Genomic DNA, 24,951 nt, shown 5'->3' with positions numbered 1-24,951 from the left:
TATGACACCCACAGTTTAGCAGCACTGATGAGGAGAAGTCAGACAGGTAGGAGAACTAGGAGAGCAGTGTCTTAAAAACCTAGAGAAGGGGAACACATGGAGTGGGGAATACAGCGCCTACGTGCCTGGCGCTTTACAAATATCATCTTATTTGATCCTCACAACAACCTTGCAAAGTAGGTGCTACTATCACCCTCACAGGTGGGGAAACCACGTCAGGCAAAAATTAAGTGACTTTTCCAGGTCATAGAACTAGTGTCTGAGGCTACATTTGAATCAGGTCTTTCTGACGCCAGGCCCAACCCTGTGTCCAGAGTACCACTAGTGGACAGTAAGACACTGATTTTATTGGTGTAACCCTGGGCGAGTCACTTAACCTTTGCATGCCAGCGTTTTCTCATCTGTAAAATGGGGATAACAATATCCCCCTACTTCACAGGGAGGGAGACCAAATAAGCTCATTTATGTCAGTGCTTTACAACCCTTAAAAGCTCAGTACCAGTGTGGATGCCTATCACTAGTGTTGCTGTTGTTCTTTAGCTCCTCCCAGGCTCTCAAACACGGGGGGGGGGGGGGGGGGGGCGGGGGGGGGGGGGGGGAGGGGGAAGAGGGGAGAGGGGGAGAGGGAAGGGGGAAGGGAGATGGGAGAGGGAAGGGGGGAGAGAAAGGTAGAAGAGGGAAGGGGGGAGAGGAAGGGAGAGGGGGAGGAGAAGGGAGAGGGGGAGGGGGAGGAGTAGTACTCCCACTCCCCTGGTTTACAGAAGAGAAAAATTGGGGCACTCAAAGAAAGGAAGAAAATGGACGGGTTGAGAAGGAAAGAGGTCAAAGAGAAAGAGGTTGGAAGGCGCTGGGGGAGCCGGAAGAGAGGAGGTGAAGCTACTCTATTCCGCCAGCCCAGCTCCAACACTGAGGGGGAGGGGCCACTCCTCCACCGGCTTCTCCCCCCCTCCCCGCGTCTCCGCGACGTCCTTGCGTCACACCCTGAGTGACCCGGTGGGTTTGCAGCCGCCCCAGGCTACGGGAGGCGGGACTTCCGGTCACGCTTGGCAACCAAACCTTCCGGGAGACTAGCGGCTTTTGTGGACCCAGAGCGGCGATCCGATCCTTTTGGGTAACGCTCTGTCTACCTCCTTCTGCCTTTTCCTAACCCACCCTCTGACCTCCGCCGCCAAAAACACCTGCGCCCCCAGATAATACCCCCTCGGCATCCTGAGGCTGCGACCGAGTGACCGGGGACCTGCCGGCTCACTCCCGGGGTCTCCTCATGGCTTCTCTTCGGGGTTCAGGAGGAAAACGGACAGGGGCGGGGGGGGGGGGGGAGAGACCGAGGAAGAGAAGGGACCCGGAGTGAAGTAGTTGACATCAGGATCCCTGATAGGAAACTATGAGGAACCCTAACAGTGCAGATGGGGAAACTGAGACCCGGAGAGAAGTGACTTGGCTAAGGTCACCTCAAGTTGCAAAGTGACAGGGCCAGGATTCAGACTCAGCTTTTCTTACGCCTTAAATCACAAAGCTTGGCTTCAGGTTTTCATAAATGAACGAAGAAAGCATTTATTAAGCGCACGAATTTGGGTAAAGCGCTGTGCTAAGTGCTGATGAAACAATAATGATGGCGTTATGTGGATTTTATTATGTTAGAAATTTTTTATTGTTGTTGAGTCGTTCTACACTCTTGTCTGACTCTTTGTGACCCCATTTGGGGTTTTCTTGGTAGAGGTACTGGAGTGGTTTACCATTTCCTTCTCCAGTTCATTTTACAGATGAGGAAACTGAGGCAAACAGGATTAAGTGACATGCACAGGGTCACACAGCTAGTAAGTGTTAAGTGTGTGAGGCCGGATTTGAACTCAGGTCTTCATGAGTCCAGGGCCAGTGCTCTGGCCATCTAGCTGCCCCCCAAAAACAAGTTTCTTCCAAAGTTAGAAAAGGTTGGTTTGTTGCGCTTATATTTCGATCATCTTAGTGATTGCGATCAAATTCAAGAGAGTGCCTATTAAGCACCCCAGTTGTTGAAATGGATTTAGTCCAGGTGAAAAAGCTGTTGCAAAATATTTTACATTTTGTTTCAGAGACATGGGAGTAATATGTTTTCTAGTTCTGTTAGTTAATCACTTCCGTGTCTATGGTAAGTACTACTTCTAACGCTTACTAGCTGTGTGAGTAACTTAATTTCTCCGAACCTCAGTTTCTTCATCTACAACATAGAAATCATTATATCACAGGATTGTTATGAAGATAAAATAGTCCACTACATCGTTCACTCTGCAAGCATTTATTAAGCACCTGTGTACCAGAGACAGTGCTAGGTCTTGGGCATGCAAAGAAGAAAATGAAACAACATCCTCAAAAAATTTGTGTTATGTTGGAGAAGGACAACAAGTACATGTATGCGCGTATCAGAATAAATGCAAAGTAATGGGGCAGTGGGTGGAGAAAGGCATTAGCAGCCGAAGGGATTAGAAAAGTCCCCTTGTACTGGGCTTTGAAGGAAACTAGGGATTCTCAGAGGCAGAGGTGAGGAGGGAGTGCATTCCAAGCATGGAAGCCAATCTGTGCAAAGAAAGGAAATGAGAAATGGAATGGTATGTTTGGGTGCAACAAGAAGGCCTATTTAGCTGGAGTAGACTATAGAATGCATACAGGGAAGAAATATATATTAAGTCTAGAAAGGCAGGTTTGAAACAGGTTTTAAGTGATTTTAAATGCCAAACCTTGGAATTTGTATTTGATCCTAAAGGAGTTAGGAAGCCACTGAAATTTATTGAACAGGGGAAACAGACCAATACTTTAGGAAAATCACTTTGGTAGCTATGTGGAGGATGGAAGCAGGAGCAAGAAGAAACTTTTGAAGCAGGTAAAGCTACTAGGAAGCTGTTGAAATAATTTAGGTGGTATCTGCCAGAAATGTGGAGATAGAAATTATGTGGGGGTAACAGTGAGATGGGAATGGCCATTGAGGTTGCAAACTTTTTTTTATTAATTTCATTTGAATTTTCCTTTCTTCCCTTGGAACCCCATATTTCTTCTGTTCATTGATGATTTGTAATTATGAGTTTTAAGTAATGATATTGATTACAAGAACTAGGCAGAAAAATAAGTCTAATACTTAGATACATGTTATTGATGTACAGAAGACTATACAACATAATTATTTCCCTTTTTGCATTTGATAGACTTCTTTTCATTTTTTAATCATTCTAAGGCTGCTAGACGTAGATCAACACCTCACACTCTATTCATAACAAGATAAGCTCAAAATGGATACATGATTTAGACATAAAAGGTGATACCATAATCAGTGGAGCATGGAAGAAATTACCTTTTATGCCTGTAGGTAGGGGAGGAGTTCATGACTAAATAAGATAGAGAGAGGTTCATAGGAGGTAAAATGGATAACTTCAGTTACCTAAAATTTAAAAAAAAGTTTTTGCACAAACAAAACCAGTGCATTTAAAATTAGAAGAAAAGCAAGAGACTTGAGGAAAAAATCTTTGCAGCAAGTGTCTCTTTTAAAGGTCTCATTTCTAAAATATATAGGGAACTGAGTAAAATTTATAGGATTAAGAGTTATTCATCAGTTGCTGAATGGTCAAAGAGTTTGAATAGGCTCTCTAAGCTATCAATAGCCTTATTAAAAAATGCTCTAAATTATTAATAATTGTTTATTCGTTTCAATTGTGACCAACTCTTCATGACCCCATTTGGGGTTTTGTTGACAAAGATACTAGAGTGGTTTGCTATTTCCTTCTCCAGCTCATTTTACAAAGAGGAAACTGAGGCAAATAGGGTTAAGTGACTTGCCCAGGGTCACACAGCTAGTCAGTGTCTGAGGCCAGATTTGAACTCAGGAAAATGAGTCTTCCTGACATCAAGCCCAGCACTCTATCATTCCCAATAGTTGGGGGGAGGGAGAGGAAAAGGAGAAGAGAATTTGAAACTGAAAATAAAATTAAATTGAAAATTATATATATTATATATATATATAATATATATATATAGGTAGAGCTGAGATGGTGGAGAAAAAGCAATGACTCAAGATAGCAACTCACCTGAGCTCTCCCCCAAACCCCTCTGAACACCTTTAAATAATGCCATAAAACAGCTCCTGAAGCAACAGAACCCACAAAAGGACAGGGTGAAATAATTTTCTAGCCAGAGACAACTGAGAAGGTCAGCAGGAAAGGTCTGTCACACTGGGGTGAGAGTGGAGCACAACACAGACCCAGCCCCAGCAAACCAAGAGCAGGCCTTGGGAGCCACTGAATCAGCAGTGGCATCAACTCCTTCTGGAGCTCTCAGCCCACAGACAGTGAAGAGGTTGAACAACTGGTCAGAAGGATATTGCAGGGGGTCTCTTTGCTAGCAATGGGACCAGAATCTGTTGCTTTGCCCAACTCACATCCAGGTCACGGTCCTGGGAGGCAGACCCAGGGTGAAGAAGAGCGCTAACATACCGCAGCTTGCAGTCACAGCGGAGCAGGGGCCCTCAGTAAAACTGAGTATAATCCTTCAGGGGAAAAAAAATGGATATTCCAGAGCAGAAAAGAGCTCTTGGGATTGTTCACAGACCAGAGCACAGGCCAGGAGAATAGTACACACACCCTTCCTTAGATTCTTCTACCTTGGAAGAACTAAAAACTAGTTCCCTAGGAAACTAGGTCCCTAGAATGTCTCTAAAAACAGCTGCACAAAACCCCTGAAGCTTCGGACAATTTGCCCACCTAGGAAGCAGAGCCCTACTTTAACAAAGAGTTAAAAGTCAAGAAATAAGCTGGGAAAATGAGCAAACAACAGAAAAAAATTCTGACCATAGAAAGTTACTATGCTGACAAGGATGATAAAGACACTCTCAGAAGAAAATAACAAAGTCAACCCTCCTATATCCAAAGCCTCTAAGAAGAATATGAATTGGTCTCAGGCCATGGAAGAGCTGAAAAAGGATTTTGAAAATCAAGTAAGAGAGGTAGAGGAAAACTTGGAAAGAGAAATGAGAGCGATGCAAGAAAATCATGAAAAATGAGTGAACAGTTTGGTAAAGGAAACACAGAAAAATACTGAAAAAAATAACACCTTCAAAAACAGACTAGGCCAAATGGTAAAAGAGGTACAAAAAACCAATGAGGAGAAGAATGCCTTCGAAAGCCAAATGGAAAAAAGAAGCATAAAAATTCACTGAAGAAAAAAACTCCTTAAAAAGTAGAAGTGGCTAAATAAATGCAAAAGGACGTACAAAAGCTCACTGAAGAAAATAATTCCTTAAAACTTTGAATTGAGCAAATGGAAGCTAATGACTTTATGAGAAATCAAAAAACAATAACGCAAAACCAAAAGAATGAAAAAGAAATAGGAGGCAATGTGAAATGTCTCGTTAGGAAAACAATTGACCTGGAAAAATAGATCTAGGAGAGATAATTTTAAAATTATTGGACTACCTGAAAGGCGTGATCAAAAAAAAAAGAAAAGAAAAAGAACCTAGACATCATCTTTCAAGAAATTATCAAGAAAAACTGCCCTGATATTCTCAAACCACAGGGTAAAATAGAAATTGAAAGAATCCACTGATCACCTCCTGAAAGAGATCCTCAAATGAAAACTTCCAGGAATATCATGGCCAAATTCCAGACCTCCCAGATGAAGAAGAAAATATTGCAAGCAACCATAAAGAAACAATTCAAGTATCAAGGAGCCACAGTCTGGATAATACAAGATTTGGCAGCTTCTACATTACAGGATTGGGGGACTTGGAATATAATATTCTCGAGGACAGAGGTGGTGGGATTACAACCAAGAATCACCTGCCCAGTAAAACTGAGTATAATCCTTCAGGGAAAAAATGGATACTCAAAGAAATAGAGGGCTTTCAAGTATTCTTGATGAAAAGACCAGAGCTGAATAGAAATTTTGACTTTCAAATATAAGACTCAAGAGAAGCATAAAAAGGTAAAAGGAAAGAGAAATCATAAGGGATTTAATAAGGTTAAACTGTTTACTTTCCTACGTGGGAAGATGATACTTGTAACTCATAAGAACTTTCTTATTATTAGGGCAGTTAGAAGGGTTATATATAGACAGAGGGCATAGGTGTGAGTTGAATAAGAAGGGGATGATATCTAAAAAAATAAAATTAAGGGATGAGAAAGAAATGTATTGAGAGAAAGGGAAAGGGAGAAGTAGAATGGGGTAAATTATGAAAGAGGCAAGATAAAGCTTTTACAGTGGAGGGGAAGAGATGGGGAAACTAGGGGGAGTGAGCGAATCTTACTCTCATAAGAATTGGCTCATAGAGGGAATAACATACACACCCAGTTGGGTTTAGAAATCTCTTACTCTACAGGAAAGTAGGAAGGGAAGGGAATAAGAGAAGGTGGATGGGGTGTGATAGAATGGAGGGCAGATTGGGGGAGGTTGTAGTCAGAAGCAAAATACTTTTGAGGAGAGCCAGTGAAAGGAGAGAGAGAATAGAATAACCAGGGAGGAGGGAGGGGAACAGGAAGTAGGATGGAGGGAAATACAGTTAGTAATAGTAACTGTGAAAACAGTTTAGAAGTGAGTTTCTCTGATAAAGACCTCATTTCTCAAACGTGTAGAGAATCGAGTCAAATTTATAAAAATAAGACCCATTTTCCAATTGATAAATGATCAAAAGATAAGAATAGTTTTTAGATGAAGTAATCAAAGCTATCTATAGCCATATGAAAAAATGCTCTCACTATTGATTGGAGAAATGAAAATTAAAACAGTTCTGAGGTACTACCTCATACCTATTAGATTGGCTAATAGGACAGAAAAGGAAAATGACAAATGGTGGCGGGGATGTGAGAAAAATGAGACATTAATGTACTGTTGGTGGAGTTGTGAAGTGATTCAACCATTTTGTAGATCAATTTGGAACTATGCCCAAAGGGCTATAAAACCAATACCACTACTAGGTCTGTATCCTAAAAGAGATTTTTTTTAAAAAAGGATAAGGACCTATATGTACCAAACTATTTATAGAAGCTTTTTTGTGGTGGCAAAGAATTGGAAATTGAGGGGATGCCCATTAGTTGGGAAGCGACTGAACAAATTGTGGTGTATGATTATGATGGAATACTATGGTTCTGTAAGAAGTGATGAGCAGGATGCTCTCAGAAAAACCTGGAAAGACTTATGTGAACTGATGCAAAGTGTACAAAAGTACTGTGTACAACGAAACAGCAGTATTATAAAATGAACAGCTTTGAATGACTTAGACATTCAGCAATACAGTGATCCAAGACAACTCTGAAGGACTTATGATTAAAAATGCTATCCATCCCCAGAGAAAGAACTGATGGTGTCTCAATACAGATTGAAGCATACTTTTTTTTACTTTATTTTTCTTGAGGTTTGGTGGGGTTTTTTTTTTGATCTACATTTTCTTTCACAAAATGACTAATATGGAATTAACAAACAAACAAAAATAAATAAATGCATGTTTCCCACCTTCAAAAAAAATTAAGAACCAATTTTAATTTTGACAGAAAATATTTTTGCTGACATTTTCATCCAATAAATATTTATTTGCTACCTACTTTAAAAATCATTCCAGAGCTGAATATGTAGCATTCCTTTATTAGCATTTTAGAGGTGCTAATGGGTGAATAGACTGACTAATTTTATCCACAAGTTTATCCCCATTATTGGGAAGATAATTAAAAACCTGTTTTCTGCAACTGATAATGAATCAGTGGTGTCATCATGATATGTAATGTTCAGCATGTTATCTTCTTAAATATGTTTTTTCCGCTTACTATTCAGTTTTTTGATACTTTTACTACTTTTTAGCATTTTTCAATAAGTTGAAACAGGAAAAAAATATTCTTCCCACACAACTGAAAGGTTCAATGGAATAAGAAAATGTTGAACTAATTTCTAAAATTAAGTTTAGGAGTTTATCTGTGCTTTAGTTATACATTTCCATTTTTCCCTGAGGAAGAAATGAAAACTGACTACCAGTTTTTGAAAGTTTTTTTTTATTGCATAGTGTCTCTAACATAGGTACTTAATAAATGTTTTTAGATGATTGTCAACTTGTCTGTACATAAACAATAACTATAGCAGAGATAGTTGTATGATAAGAACTCTCCTACTGATCTACAGGCAACTAAATGGGAAGTGGATAAAATACTAGACTTGGGAGTGAGGAAGACCCCACTTAAATCCTGCCATAGGCATTTACCAGCTGTGTGAACCTGGGCAAGTGAGGTTCAGATTTCAAGTTAGAAGGAACTTTAAAGGTCATCTGATCCAAGACTAGAGACCTAGACTGAGGATTGGAGAGGTTAAGTGACTTAACCCAAGGTTATGTAGGGATTAAGTGTCAGAGTAGAGATATGAACCTAGGTTGTCTTGACACCAAACCCGGTTTCCTTTCCACTTATACTATGTACCACAAGCCCTTTAACCTCTCTCATTGGCAGTTTCCTTACCAGTAAAATAATAGTACCTACCCCACAGAGTGGTGAGGATTAAAAATGCCCTATGTAAATATTAGCTCTTCCTGAGCATTCTAACAGAATTATCTAAGTAGTCTTCCTCAGAAATTAAACAGCCTAAATGATTGGACTTTCTGTGTTACAATACAGCTACACAGCAGTTTGTTTATATGTATATATATATGTATGTATATGGCCTGTTTAGTGAACTCCAAGCTCAGTATGAGTCAGCAGTGTAATATGGCAGCCAACGAAGGAATATGGAAATAATATGGAAGCCACATCTTAGACTGAATTAAGAGAGGCAATCAGTCAGTCAAAAATCATTTATTAAGCATTTACGCTGTGCTAGGCACTGTTCATTGCTTAATAGTTCGAAGAGCTCATTTTTCAAATGAGAGTGACAACACCAACGTAACTGGTACATTCAAAAGATAAACAGGTAATCTGGGACAGGAGGGCACCAACAGCTGGGGAAAGCAGGAAAGGATTCTTCTCTAAATGGGAATTGAACTGAGTTTTGAAGGAATGCACTAAGAGATGAGAGGCAAGGCTTGTGTGCTTGAGGGAGAGCCCACAGTGCTTAGGAATGAAAAATAGATCCATGTAGCAGGATCATACAGTTCAGGAAAGAAAAGGAAAGTGTAAGAGTAAGAAGACTGTTAATGTAGAATGGTGACAGATGATGAAGAAATTTCAGCGTGCAGGAATAAGGAGGCAATGGTTCCTCTTCACTCTAGCCTGGTTGGTCTATTCAATACTAGGAGCTGCATTTTAAGAATGAAGATTGATGAGCTGCTAGAAGAGGACAGTTTGTGTGGTGAAAGACCACTAGTCTATGCTGTATGACAGTCTTTTGGACTGAGAACATTTGTCCTGTACAAGAGACAATAGGTGGAAGTTGAAAAGAGACACATTTAGATTTGATAGGAATAAAAACATTCTAACCATTAGAGCCCAAGTAGAATAAAGTGGGCTGTCTTGGAAAATAGAGGGTCCTTCCTCACTGGAGGTCTTCAAGCAGAGGCTGGACGGCCACTTTCTGAGTATGATTATTTTTGAAGTAGATGTTCTCTGATGACCCTTGTATCTCATGGATTCCATGATTCTGATCAGTTAAATATATAGATATGATCTCAAAAAGGAAAGGGCCTTTTGTTTTTGTTTTTTCTTCCCCTTATCCAAGTGTGAATTGGCTAACTGATGTTCAACTTTGAAATGTTTTCCTTGGTTTAAAAAGAATCAAGAAACTTTCACGCTTCCTATCAAATTTACAGTAAATTTTTGTACAATGATACTTCACTAAGTCTTCTGAGAACAGAGCTTTTAAAACAAAATCATCATGGACCCAGAAGTTATGGGAAATTCGGATTTCCTTGGTGGTGTTAGTGGGAGTGGGAGTGTGTCAGATATAGGCCACTAGTGGGTAAGGTTGCATTTCCCTGGATTTGTGCAGGCAGGCACCTAGGTGTCATTGGAACAGGACACAGCCTCTGCATCATTAACTCTCCTAAGAGGCAGTAGTGATAGCCATAACCTACCTAAATTGAGAGACCAGTGGGAGTACCTCAGAGTACTGTACAGTACATGTATTACTGCCTTATTATTGTCACTATTGTTAAAAATTCTCATGTGTAATTGATAGGCATTCTCTTAATTGAATGAATTGTTATTGTATGCCTAGATTTCTCAGAATTAGGAGGAATCTAGATATGCAAAGATCTGAATTAGGGAAGGGAAGGAAATAAGCATTTCTATAGAGCCTACTATGTGCCAGACAGTATGCTAAAATGTTACAAATATGTCATTTTGATCCTCACAATAAGCCTAGGAGATAGGGAAACTAAGGCAAACAGATTAAGTGACTTTCCCAAGGTTACACAGCTAAATAAGTGTCTAAGGCCAAATTTGAACTTGGATCTTCCTGACTCTTGTACCTCATAAATTCCATAATATTATGGATATGATATAAAAAAGGAAAGATTGGGTGTTTTTTTTCTTATTCAAATGTGAGTTGCCTAACTGGTACTCAACTTTGACATTTTCCAGGCATCTAGCCTGGAAGCATCATTTCTGCCTGCATTTGCTACAGTCTCACGTGGGCCTCTACCTTTTACAGGAATCATTTCAGAGCAATAAATATTTAATTGTAGGCCCCCAAATGATTTATATTAATCAGATAGCCAAGTATATGGTAAGCCAATAAGGAAGGTCTACTCTGATATATTAGCTACTAAAGTTTGTTTGTTTTTGTTAAATTTCAGAATCAGTTTATAGAATAGCCAGTTGTTGCTATGCAGAAGTCAGTCAAAAGGTATATTTTCATAAGTATAATGTTCAAATTTCTGGTGAGAAAAGAAAAATTAAAAACAGCTGCAAAGTCTACATTAGCATGTGAGAGGAAGAAGATGCTTTTTATGTTTATACTAAGTATCTGCCAGCCCATATCCTATGTTTACATGAATGTAAATATACAGTAGAAATTTGTGTGTGAGTATATATACATATAATGTTACTGCTTTGCATGAAGGAGTTTCTGGTTAGCTAGACTTGAAATTGGCAAATTTTATGGAGGGGAGCTCTAGACTTTTTTCTTTATTGTGTGTATATTTTTATACATTTAAAAATATAACACTTAAAGTGATAACAGATTAACTAAAAAATAAGCTTTAAAAAAGAAACCTTCATGGGAAAATTTATCTTTTAGGACTTGGAGACTCTTTTATTTGCCTGTAGACCACAGCAGTGTTTAGTGAATGACCTCAACCCTGTTTTTTTCTTCCTTCCCTTGGTGGTGTGGGGGAAACAATGAATTCAGTCTCTGTACTAGCTTGGTTTCAGCTGTGTGGTGACTATTATGCCATTGTGCTGACTTGTGGTCGCTTCATGTTTTGCATTTCTGTTGACTGCAGCCCTTCCTGACATTACCAATCCCTTTTCATTTAGCTCCACTGTCCCATAAGGTGAAAAGTTGCTGTTCAATTGACTAAGCTATTAAAAAGCAGCTGACAGACCTGGGAAAAAAATAATTCAAAGAAACATCATGCAATTAAATAACCTAGAACTTCAGATTTACATCTCCTCCCTTATAAACTTCCTTTCGTTAGAGGGTATAGTGTCTGGAATTGTGACTTTAATATCTAAAATTGTTTTGAATAATTTCAGGAATCCTAGAAGTTCCTTTCTTCTTGGATTCTAATGGGAAAGAACTCCACATTTTCCTGAGGGCATAAGTGAAAAGAATGTTAAGTGAGTCAGAGGGAACACATGTAGTTAACCAATTTAAAATTAACAGAATCAGCTATGAGACTAGGCCCTTTCACCATCTTTGGGAAATTGACTCTGATAAGGCTAGAAAAGTGCAAAACTCAGTTGTTGCCTTTCATAATCATTAATTATTTTTTTGATTGCTATATATAAGAGTTTTTAAGCTCTAAAAAAAGACTTGTAAAAAAAAGTGAAGTGGGCATATTGCTGATTATAAAACATAAAACTTAAGTTATGTCCTTTAATATTATCTCACTCATCTTTCCCTAAGATTTCCTATGGGTGGAAAATCTCAGAATTTCCTAGGAGACATCAAGTAAATGAAATAAAAGCCCTGATATTTTCTGATTCACCTGGATAATATGCCTCATCTATCCTGTGATCCTTCATCCATCATATTAGCTAAATGGGAAGGGATACTAGATTGCGGGTCAGAAGACTTAGTCTGTACCAACTGGCAGTGTGACCTTGGCTAAGTGATACATACATAGACATATACACACACATATATAGGAGCAGAGAATAAGGCACTTCTGTATTATTGCAAAACACACTGGCTTTGTCGTGCCGAAGTACTTTGAAGAATGTTTGAGCTAAGAGAACAAAGTGCCAATTTCCTTAGTGATAATGATAAGGAGGAAACAATCATTTTATAAAAAATTTTCTCCTGTAACTTGTATATTTTTGTACATTCTTGAAAAAATATAGTATTCTATATAAATCAGTACAAGGTTCTCAAATTCAGACTTTACCCAAATAGTAACTGCATCTATTTTTCAAAGCTAAAGATAATAAATTTATAAAATAATTTGATAGGTTTTCCCAATTTAAAAAATACTTGCCCAGCAAATAATAAAGAAGAAAGTAAATGGCCTGCTTTTAAAAAAAAATCACTTGCCTGCTTTGCAGAAGCAATTGTTACTTTGTTTGAAAGACCTGAGATATTCCTAAGTATGAATAGATAAGGGACACAGTGCCATGAAAGGGGAGCAAAGTTGAAGAAGGGAATAAACATTTATATAGCACCTACTATGTAGCAGGAACTATGTTAAATACTTTACAGATGTCTCATTTGATCCTCACAGTCATAATGCAAGGTAGATGCTGTTTTTATCCCCATTTTACAGTGAAGAAACTGAGGCAAATAGAGACTAAATATCTTACCCAGGGTCACATAGCTAGTGAGTATCTGATGCTACATTTGAACTCAGGTCTTCCTGTCTCCAGACCCAGTGCTTTATCCCCTGAGCCATATAGTTGCTTCTAATAGATCTGATACATTGGGGCGTATTCCATGTGATCAAGAACAGTTAATAGGCTTGTCTTGTGATAATGCACTGAAACATACATTTGAACCTCAGAATCTTACTATGTTTTGACTACAAGTGGATAAATAATTCTCAGGTTTATCAAACAAAAAGGTGCAATGTTTATTACTATTTAAAGTATCTTGTTGATACGAACTGGGATTTTTCACTGTAGCTGTCATAAAGGTAAAGAAATCAGTCTTGATTAGTGGTTGAAAAAGAATTACAAGTAGCATAGCAGTATCATAAAACTTTTGAAAAACTTTGTACCTAAAAACAAGCTCACCCATCACAATATTATTGTGGCTATTTTATGTTCTAAACATGAAAGTAATGATTTATAGCTAATAGCAATAATAGCTAGCATTTATATAGCACTTTAAGCTTTTTATTGTACTTTACAAATATTTTATTTTATCCTCATGATAACCCTGGGAAGTAGGTGCTATCATTTTACAGATGAGGAAACTGAGGTAGAAAGAGAGGATAGGTGTCTTGCCCAGGGTGATACAAATAGTAAGTGTCTGAGGCTGGATTTGAACTAAAGTCTTCCTGACTCCGGGCTCAGCACTCAGCACTACACAATCTAGATAATAAATAAGTGATGTTACTGATAAAGACATCTGCATATTTTATTTTTATTACTCATTTAATAGTTACAAATTTTAATTTTCTGAATTAAAGAAACTAAGAAAATTAATTTGCTTAGATTATTTTTTGAAAGTTAGGAGATGAGAATTATTTTGTGCAAAAGTGGAGGTGTTATTCCATAAAGTTTGGAAACTACTGACTTAACCTCTGTTCTGTCAGTCTATTTGGAAAAGAAGCACAGGTTCTTTAAGCTGATAGAGAGACACTAGGAAGTGAGAGTAGTGAAGATGAAGGACTCTTTTTCAGGGATTCTTAATCTTTTGTGTGTCATGGACCCCATTGGCAACCTGCTGAAGTCTGTGGACTCCTTCTCAGAATATTTTTAAATACATAAAAGAAAATATATAAGACTGTAAGGAAGCCAAAATTTTAAAATATAGTTATCACAAGATCTTTTGAAACAACTACCCAAAGTTAGGAACCCCAACTCTATGGCAATCAAATGATTCTCAATGGAGGCACTAAAACTTACAGCAGATTAAGGGCTGTGGCGGTGCTTACACTTACAGACTTCTCAGATTCCTGATGTTAAAGTTGAGCCCTAGATCTAAATTCAGGAAGGGTTGAGACTGATTTAGAAAGATGTGTTGGATTCAAGCTTGTGATGACAACCAATATAAGATAATTAGGTGTTCAGAATTTTTTTACATCTTACTTTAGTGGTGTATTACTTTGCAAATACAGTGACCAGCGTATATTTATGCTTGGTTAATTTTAATAAGACTTCAGTGCTTATAGAAAAACTAATTGAATACAAAAACATGTTGTAATCTTCAACTCACTTAACTGTGACAATAGGAAGGAACCTTGGCTATTTGAACCCTGGCCGTAATCAAAGCGCTACTATCCATGTAATATCATTTTACTTGAATTATAAACATTGGAACTCGGAGAAAATAGCCACTAGAATGCTTCTTCTGCAACTCCGGACTAAACAAATAATTGTAAATGTCAGATGCCTGTAATAATCTCAGCATTTATAGTGTGGGTATTTTGTATTTCAGTTTCTGGTGGCTGTTGGAACTGGCACACATCAGTGATGGTAAGGATTTTTTTTTTAACTTAGTAGAAAGGATAATAAGTAATAAGTGTTAGTATTTTAAGTGTTGTATGTTTATTTGTTCTTGTCCCACTGGAAAATAATTAAGAACTAGAACAAAGGAATAGTATTAAAATAATAATAATGCCACATACTAAAATTTTGTTCTTCTTGATAATCAAGGAAGCAGTTGCTGCCCAAATGTTTGGAAGGTGAGAGAGGCTGAGATTGGAAGTTACAGAGAAACTAGGGCCCCTCACCAATTTCCTTGTTTCTACTGGCTGAGTGCCCCAGATTTGGAGTCAGACCCTTCCTACTCTCTAGGTGTAAATGACCCGAACAGTTTGGGTCTTTGTACTTTTCTCCATATCTTTTTTAAAAATTATTAACCTACTTTCCTGTTTTCTGGCATTATGTAATCTCGTTTCATGTATATATGTTTCCTCCATCTCCTTCAGTTATTAAGCATTTTATGGATATTGATCATGTCTTATACTTTCATACTTATACATAACACCTAGCACAACAATAGGTACTTAATACTTACATGTAGATACAATACTTGTCATTTAGTTGTTTAAAAGGTGTTTGTGTATTCTGTACCCATGTGTTTTAGGATTCATCACAGGGAGACTCTAAGCCATGGTATTCTCAACGAGCATATGCAAGATACTGGCAACATTATAACCAAGCCATGAAGTGGATGCGTAGACACCAGAATGCCTACAGGAAGGCTATGTTGTCATTCTACAATTCCCCATGGTATTTGGCTGCCCTCATTCCAAGTAGTCGTTATGCAGACTGGGGTGGAGATGACCTGTCAGCCAAGGAAGATTATTTATCTTCCCATGGTTGGCATAGCAGATCTCAGTATCCTAGATGGTCACAGCAGCCCCCTGGTAATACTCATAGTTACCAAATGACCACAAAAAAAGATCAAGTTTCCTCCACAGAAGAAGAGTCAGATTCAGATGGGGAAATAGAATGTGACTTGAGTAACATGGAGATCACAGAGGAGCTCCGCCAGTATTTTGCTGAAACAGAGAGACACAGAGAAGAGCTAAGTAAGTCTTGGTTGCTTCCTTTCGTTCTTTTCTTATATGCAGTTTTCTTTCTCATTAATGATATCACTGTGTTGTCCTTCCTCATCCACCCCAATCCCATTTTAACATAGATTTCCTTGAGTTTCATGACTGGAGGTAGCCTACAAAATAAAATGTGTGGCTGATTTGCTTGAGGCAGTGTGGTACAATAGAAAGATTGCTGGATTTGGAGTTAAAAGGACCTAGATTCCAATCCTGGTACTGCCACAAATTACTTATGTGTCCGAGGGCAAATCACTTCATCTTTCTGGATTTGTTTCTTTACTTGTAAAATGAGAGAGTTGGGCTGGGTGAACTTCAAAGTTCTAACTCTCAATCTGTGGTTTTCTAATGATTATATGAATTCTTAAGCCAGAAAGCCCTTGTCCTTTTTGCAGTCTCCATATGCTAAGTTCTTATTAATTCAGAGTAAGTGTAGAATGGGTACAGAGTGGAAATATTGGGGATATTATTTAGCAGAATCACTAAATGGCATAACCAGAACTCAGACACATAGACCTGGCCCACAGGCAAGTATTGAAACATTTACTGTCCCAGATGCAATGATTTTCAACTGTTTTATTGTCCTATCACTCAGACATCCCAAGAGACTTGGAAAAATTCTGCTAACATGCTAAATTGCTCAAGAAGCCATTTTTATTTCTAAATAATAGCATACACTGGAACACCTTCTGTCTTTGAATGATCCAATAAATCATAGCCCATTTCATAATGGCAGTTGGTCTCCATTAAACAATTTGAATTTTACAAAACACATTTTCTTATTTAAAATTTATCTTTTGTTTTTATATCATGTCTGTTTCCCAGTACATCCTTCCCCTTTCCCCATTCCATTGAGCCAACTTTTAGAACAAAGAAGAAGAAAAAACAATTCAGCAAAACTAATCAACATATTAGCCAAGTACAACATTATGTGCAGTATTTTATACCCATGGTCATCCATTCCTGCAAAGAAGGGAGGGAGGTATGTTCTAATATCACACCTTTGTGGCTAAGCTTAGTCATTATAATTTCATAGAATTCAGGTTTTGTTTCTTTTATTGTCATTTTTTTCCATTTCCATTAACTTGTATCTGCTTTGTATATGTGACGTGTACCTATTACAATATTGTATTATAATAATACGTACATTATTATAATACATGTCATTTCCTCCATTAGAATATATGCTTCTTATAAGGACTGTCTTTGTATCCCCAGTGCTCAGCACTTAGTGAGTGCTTAATAAATGTTTATTTGAAATATTCTTGTAATCTTACATATTGTTTTTCCTCATTCTGTTTACTTTACTTTTATCAGTTAATATAAATCTTTCCATGCCTCTCTACATTACATTCTATGTTTGTTAGAACATAGTAATGTTTCATTGCCTTCACATACACAGCTTGTTTATCTATTCCCCAGAGTATCTTCTTTGTTTCTAGTTCTTTAATACTTTAAGAAGCATCACCGTAAACGTTTTGGTGGGTCCAAGACCTTTCTAGCATTGACTTCATCACTGAAAACCAATTACAATTTTATTAAAACTGGAATTAGTCTTTATTTTTTAATGTGAGGTCCTTAGGTAAGGACTATTTTTGTGTTCATATCTAGCGTTTAACATAGTGCCACGTACCTGCTAGATACTTTAAAATGTTTGTTCAATTGAAGTGAATTGTGTTTGGCATTTGAAGTCTTTTTACTGTATGCAGAATTATGGACACATCAAATGTCATTCAGCTGGAGCCAAGCCTTTGCAGTATTTTACTTAATGAGATCAAAACTGGAAATATTTGTGGTTTTCTAAAGACATCCACATAGATGTGGGAAAATGGAAATTTTCCCTTGAAAAAGAATTAAGTGATAAAAATATCAAGAAGTGATTCCTCTTCTCCCCCCCCCCCCATCAGTTTTCTTGATTGAGAGATAGAATCCCCACTTCTTTCTTGTTGGTAATGTTACCAACATTACATGTCAACTTTTAATCTGTAAAAGTAATATTAAGATTTTCCTTCTAATCTTTTATCTTTGTGTTTGTCTTACAGGTTTTCTGGTTTTTTATGTTTGTTTTTTTCGTTACTCAAATGACTTTCTCATTCATTTGAAAACAGTGTTTCAGTATTGCATGTAATCTACATTACAACTGCATCCTTAAGTAATGTTAAACAATTTTGGGGAGGTGGGGCAGGAATATAAATACTAGGTTCTGGAGAGAAACTTCCCAAAGGAAATTCTAAACTACATCTTACCTTAGGGATAGTACTACAATACTAACTCATTTATGGAGTTTTGATTTTTTTAAAACACACGTTCATCAGTTCAGTGTAAGAAGGAATTTTTGGTTACTTTTCCGTTAATTAACCAGCTATACATATTTTTGAGAATTAGGAGAATGGGAATTCTAACTGGAGGAATTTGTAGCAATGAGTTGTTCCAAGTTTAAGATAGATGCACTATCTCCCCTGACAAGTACTTTAGAGAAAACTAGTTTGTTCTTATATGTGGAAGTTAGAAATAACATCAAGAAAAAACATTTTCATTGTTTTGTGTGAATAGTTTAAATACTGTCCTAAACAATATTAAGTGTTTTGATTTTAGTTTACATATTTTATTCAAAGCTCTAAAGTGCTTTGTCAAGTAGCAAATATCTTATTTTACAAAAATTAAGTATAAGTTACCAAGGAGAAAGGAAGAAACAATTGTTTTTTACAAAACATATGGTACTTTAAATTTAGCTTTTCTAATTTATGCTTTTCTGCTGTATTAACTTAGTAATCATTAACAAATTCAATAGATTGTGTTCCTGCAATACTGGAATTGGCTTTCATGAGGAACTGCCAGTCTGGGTTACTTCATGACCTTGACTTAGAAACTTTTGTCAATAGGGTGAAAATACAGTGTTCTTCAACCTGCCTTTAGATGCCTTCAACAAAACAAAAAAGGCGTCAAGTGAAAACCCATCTAGATGTTACTGCATTAAAGACTATCTGCATCAGGAGCATTATGTACAGTGTCCCCTTCTGCACAGAACAGAAATTGAGAATTTTTGGTTTGAAAACCAAAGAGAATGTTCCCCAAAAACCTTTACTTTTTTGCCTTAGTGAGATTAAAAACACTTCAGAAAACAAATTGTGGCAATATTCATATACAATTTTTTATTTTAGAAAATTGAAACATTTTCAGAGAAGGACAATATCATCCAATTAGAGATTTGCTTTTGTGTAATACAACAAGCTATTGCATTTTAGCAGCATGAGACCAAAATCTGTGTGTTCTCATATGTGGTTTTAGTTGCATGAAAACAAAGGCTGACTTAGAGGGTGACTGAGATTGTGTTGTTTTCCATGCTCCCTTGGCATCATATTGTGGCAAGTTCCTCCTACCCCCGCCCCGAAATAATAGTTTCTTGTTTCTATAGTCTTAAAAACATCGAAACATCACTTTGTCACAGTTCTCCAATTTTATTTCATATTTGGCTTTCAGATTCTAATGTTTATTAATTTTCACATTAGGTAGACTTTTTCATTGAGATTTAGTTATATACCCCATCTTGAAATGTTCTGGGTCAGATGAACTTGAGTAGTATGAAAGTTTGGTTAATATAAGAATTTTCTATTAGGCGTCATGATTTAGGTTATAGGTTTAAAAAACCTCTTAAGTATTTGATGAATAAGTTTGTATTCTACTTAGCTAATAAGATTTATTTAGAAAATTTTGGAAAGTTTGGGTACCAAAAGAGTAAATTTACAAAAAGTTGAGAACAAGAGAAAATTGAGACTAGTCGGAGAAGTTTGCAATTTTTTAATGTGAATTCCACAAATATATGTTTTATTTAGTTTATAGGATCAGATTAGATCCTATAGGATTAGGGCTAGAAGGTAACCTTAGAAGCAAAATCTCATTCAACTTCCTCATTTTGCAAATGAGGAAACTAAGATCGAGAGAAGTTCAGTGACTTGCCTTAGGTCACATAGATAGTAAATGGCAGGTATGAGATTTAAGCCTAGGTCATAACTGCAAAGCCAATGATCTTTCCACTGTCCTCAGTTCTATCTTAGTTCATCTTCACTTCAAATAAAATTCTTTTAAATTGGACTTGATGATCTTGTTTATGATTCCTAGGAATCTAGATACACTCTAACTTAACTTGTTATCATATTATTTTAAGTGTAGTGGTGATTTTTAAAGTAGGAGATTAAAAATGGGCCATATTATGTTACCACTAGAAACATAGTCTGCTTTTGATTATGTGTCTTAGTCAGATTTAGACAGTAACTCTTACTCATGGAGGACTAGTTAACTGTGAAGTTCTGAAGTTTAGCTGTGTAGAAAATTCATATGAGTAAGAGAAGAAATGTATATTAACTTCTTATTCTTAAAACACAGACTTGGCAAATTACAGCAGATTCTCCAAGAAAGATGCTGTTAGGCAGAGATCCAGATTGTAGAGTTTTGCCCCTATCAGAAAAAAGCAATACCATTGGCAGTTCAGTTGTAGAGCTTTCTGATGCGGGCAGTCTACCATCCTTGAATCAAGCCTCAGTCAATCAAGTATTTATTGACTCTAACTCCAAGCTGTTTACAGTCTAGTTGAAGAAGCATGGAACACACACAGAAATTTAAATAGCAGTACAAGAGGTTGCCTATGTTAAATTATAAAACGAATGGTATAGAGTATTGACAGTGAATGGTTTTGTCAAAAGAGAGAAGAGAATCGCTGTGGACTAAAGGCTTCTTGGAGGAATCAGGACTTAAGCTTACCATAACCTTAAAGGATGAATAAGATTTTGAGGTGAAAGGTAAAGAAAGTTCAAGCTTCTCTATCTTTCTGCTGCTTAGAAAAACCCAAATTATTAATCACCACAAAAGCCTGCATAATGAATTTTATATAGTTGGTTTGAAAAATATGTTCCATACCTACAATTACAGATTCCCCATCATATCATTTTCTGTTCAAGTAGAACTATGCCTATTGTTTTAGATTTTATTTATTATTTATTTAATATTTATTTAATAATATTACATATTATTTATTTGTTATTTATTTATTTAGTCTTCAATCAGGCTATTGGGAAATATGGCAGAGGAATTCATCTTCTGAGTCTTGTTTAGAATCCTGTACTACAAATTTAAGGGTTAAAATGAATTTTAAGTGGAACTATTAACAGGACCTGTGAGCATAGTAAATCTTGGCCCAATTATTCAGCGAGCTAATCTTTCATGCTTTTTTCTGCAGTCCCAGATTTCAGTGATGGTGAATGAACCCATAAATATGATAACCTACAAACGTATTATACTATATAGATTGAGAGTATAGGTAGTTATTTTAATGTAGTATATTGGTAACCTGCTGCTTTAGGAATCAGATCAGTCACCAGTAGAAAGGGAACTGGCTAATACATCTCTATTAGTAAATGTTCCAGATTCCTAAAGTAAATATGCATATAGGACCTAAAGATGTTATGATTTGCTATAGCCAATCTTAGAAAGGAGAACTCAGGATATGAATCAAGTTGGTATTTTCCTATAGCTGTGCTAAGATCATCAATTCTGACAAAATAGCAAAGTTTATAATGTGAAACACATATTAATATTAGAAAAACAGAAGAAAATGGATTCTTAGTCAAAGCTAATGTCCTGGTACTTGGTAGTTCTCTCCAATCTTTCCCTCCCCTGCCCCTAACTGTTCTTTGGCTAGCTGCTTGTGGTGAGAATATTAGTGGTGATTTGTTCTTGGTGGCAAGAAGCTTCTTGAATTTGTGGAAAGCACAACATAGTTTTCCAGATATGATTCAACCTATTCTTCTGTTCATTTTTGCATTCCTCTCCCATCACATTATTCATCTTTAGTGTCTGGCCAAGATATAGTGGTTAATTAAGTTAATGTCTAATTGTACTTTGTTATCTGGGCACAATCCACTTGGGAAAACAAAGTAGATGAAAAATACATATTGTCCAGACTATGACATGCAGTAAATCAGTGTTACCTGGTTATAAAGCTGGATTCCAAAAGGGTATTTCTAATATGTCTGGGGAAAAAAAAAAGATCTTATAATCTTTTGCCAGATTAAGATCCTGTTTGCAGAAATTAGCCCAGTAGCTATATTTAAGGTGTTTAAGACTCTAGTAATAATAACTGGCATCTATATAATCCCTTAAAGTTCCCAAAGTTCTTTACATAAATTATCTCATTTGTTCATACTAAGCCTATGAGGAAATAATAAAGGTATTTTATTCCCATTTTAACAGATGAGGAAACTGAGGCTCAGAGAGGTTATAGGTTATGACAGAGTCACTACAATTAGTATCTCAGGTGGGATTTGATCTGTGGTCTGTAATTTTATCTGGAATAATACAGACTCCTTCCATTACATCATGCTGCCTATCTTAAAAATAATCAAGATCTCAAACACAAGAAACTGCCAAATTATAAGACTCTCCATAAGTAACAATTGTTTTGCATATTTTAGCCAGATTATTTCATAAATGGTCAGCTAAGACTCTTAACCTTGTTTTCCATAAAGTGAAACTATGCCAGTGATTGAGAATACTTGTTTTCAGAGGAAGTAGTTAACTGGTAAATAGGAAATTATACAATTTCATGTACTTTAACAAGCTTTGCTTACTGAGTTGAGACCATCCCATCTCTCATAAGCAAGTGAATTAAACAATATTGGTGTGAGGTGTTAAAAGTAACTAGTAATAGACCTAGTTCGAGAAGAATTTAAAGTATGCAATTTATGTGAATCTATTTCTCTGACTCTGAACTGGCATGATTTTGGAATCTCTTTCTACTGTTGCAGGGATTAAATCAGTCACCATTGTGAAGGAAGACATTTAGTACATCTTCAAATATAGTCTTAATTCTGCCTTTGAATATCAGAATTAATGTGCATATGGAGCCTAACCTTGTTGTGATTTCCTGCAGCCAAGATAAAAAAGGGAAAATAAAGATAGGAATCAAGTCCAAATTTAGGTATTAGAGGAAGAAACATGGGTTTCTTTCTTACCCCTCTCCAAAAACAACCCTTGTATATTGTATTGGAGTTAATAGTGATTCAAGGATTTATCCCATTGGAATTATCAAGTAAGTAATAACCATTTATTTAGCACTTACTGTATTTCAGGGGCTAAGGGGGTGGGTATGTGAGTGAAAAGAAAGGGAAAGTATAGAAGGGTCACGTCAACAAGTCAATTGACAAGCATTCATTAAGTACCTAATTAAATGAAGGTTGAAATGACAAGACAACCGATTAGATATATAGGGTAAGTGAAAATGAAGAAGTAGTCAAGGATGGCAACTAGCTTGGTTGATTGGGAGGATGGTGGGGCCCTTGATAGTAACAGAGTGAATTGCAATAATTCAGTAGTTTTATGTTCTTCAGTTGTGTGGAACATATAAGCATTTAAAAAACAGTAGTACTTGAAGAAAAGTGTTCTTGGTGAGATCCACTATGGCATCAAACATATTGATGCTATATAAGTTCTACCTCTGCAGTAGGCCCACAGCTTTCTTATGGTTCCTGTCTTTATTATTTTTGGAAGAGAAAGAATAATGGTATATACTCGAAGTGGCCATGGCATAACATAGCCATCCGCTTTAATATCTATTTATCACTACATATCCCCTCTAAAAAACAAACTTCTCTTCAGTGATGCTTATGGTTCTCAGTATGACCTCTCTTATCTGACAGGCATGTGGTAAAGATGAAGCTCAACTCAGTACAGACCACAGAGAATGGAGTAGAGAAGAGAATCTCTGTAGAGGTCTTCAGACTTGGTGTTCCAGACCCACAGAGTATTATCTGTCAAGGGGACATCTTCCTCTTTAAATATTTTAAACAGATGTAATAACTTAGAGGAAGGCAATAATAAAATCACCTCCTCTGGGCCATTCCCATCAATAAAATTTCCAGACGTGAAAGTTAACTGGGCATCAGGGAAATAGCTAGAAATGTCTAGTTTCTGGCCTATAGAAATCTCACTTCCTCGTTGTCAAACAGGTATCTTAGTTTTCTGGGCATGTCTTTTAAATACCTGGGATATCTGGGCAACTAATTTACTTGGCAGCTCAAATATTTAGCAGAAAGCCTTGAAGTAACAAAGAAGATGCTTATTTTCTTTCTCTCTACCAAGGGCAGCATTTAAGTTTTACATTTTATAGTAAGTCACTTAATGTATCTATTTTCCATGAATAAGGTATGAGTTACATTTCATTTACTGTGCTTGACAGCATTTTGGCTCTTCTGCACATTACTTTTTCACATAAAAATAAACTACAGATGTTGAGACAAAAGTGGCTAAATACTTGAGCTATTTTTCTGGCTTTACAGGTGTTTTGGTTCACATGTAATTCCTATACTTTATGTAATATTTGTAAGTTTTTAGAAGTGTTACATGACCCCAAATTCCAGATTGATGATTAGAGAAGAATTAAAATATGTGTGTGTGTGTGTGACATCTAGGTGGTGCAAGTGGATAAAGTACTGGGTCTGAAGTCAGAAAGACCTGAGTTCAGATCCAGCCACAGACATATACTAGATGTTTGACTTTGGGTAAGTCACTTAACTGTTATTTGTCTCAGTTTCTTTAACTGCAAAATGAGAATAATAACAGCATCTACCTCACAGGGTTGTTGTAAGAGCCAAATGAGATAATAGCTAGAAAAAACACTTAGGACAGTACCTGACATATAGTAGGTGCTGTGTAAAATGATAGTTCCCTTCTGCATATGTGAGTGTGTTCTCTCTCTCTCGAGTGGATCTGTGATCTGTCAGTTCCCTCTAATGATGGAGGGGGCAGCCCATCTATGCCTGCTTATCCTTTGGAACTCTTATTTGCATCTTCCCATAACTTTATCCTGGGGGTCCACCCAAGGTACTAGAGGTCTTTGTTATATTTTCCTGGTATCCCAAAAGTACCAGTAGATCTTGATTATTCATTTATTATCCCTTATCCTCACCACTTAACCAACCCATCTTCTCTTCCTGTCATGCAGCTCTGTAATGGCATCTTTTATTTTTGTTTTTATTAGAAGCTTCTCTTTCGTTTTATACACACACAGACACACAGACACAGACACAGACACACACACACACACACACACACACACACACACACACACACACACACACACACACACACAC

The 24,951-nt window shown here is 36.8% G+C and overlaps 1 protein-coding gene across 3 annotated transcripts in view; it reads left to right on the top strand.

The window, feature by feature from the left end:
• Positions 1 to 1,026: 1,026 nt before the first annotated feature.
• The window catches only part of GEMIN8 (gem nuclear organelle associated protein 8), a 39,464-nt gene continuing 15,539 nt past the window's right edge, over positions 1,027 to 24,951 (top strand). For all 3 annotated transcript variants that reach the window (XM_027835368.1, XM_027835367.1, XM_027835366.1), the window contains exons 1-3: positions 1,027 to 1,111; positions 14,689 to 14,726; positions 15,340 to 15,787. In XM_027835368.1, coding sequence (XP_027691169.1) covers positions 14,724 to 14,726; positions 15,340 to 15,787 — 451 coding nt within the window. In that variant the 5' untranslated portion in view covers positions 1,027 to 1,111; positions 14,689 to 14,723. The remainder of the gene's footprint in view (positions 1,112 to 14,688; positions 14,727 to 15,339; positions 15,788 to 24,951) is intronic.

This window comes from Vombatus ursinus, unplaced genomic scaffold (assembly GCF_900497805.2).
Source record: "Vombatus ursinus unplaced genomic scaffold, bare-nosed wombat genome assembly UNPS02014814.1, whole genome shotgun sequence".
NCBI classification, from domain to species: domain Eukaryota; kingdom Metazoa; phylum Chordata; class Mammalia; order Diprotodontia; family Vombatidae; genus Vombatus; species Vombatus ursinus.
The sequence above is the reverse complement of the archived record's forward strand: the minus strand, read 5'-3'. Positions and strand labels throughout refer to the sequence as shown.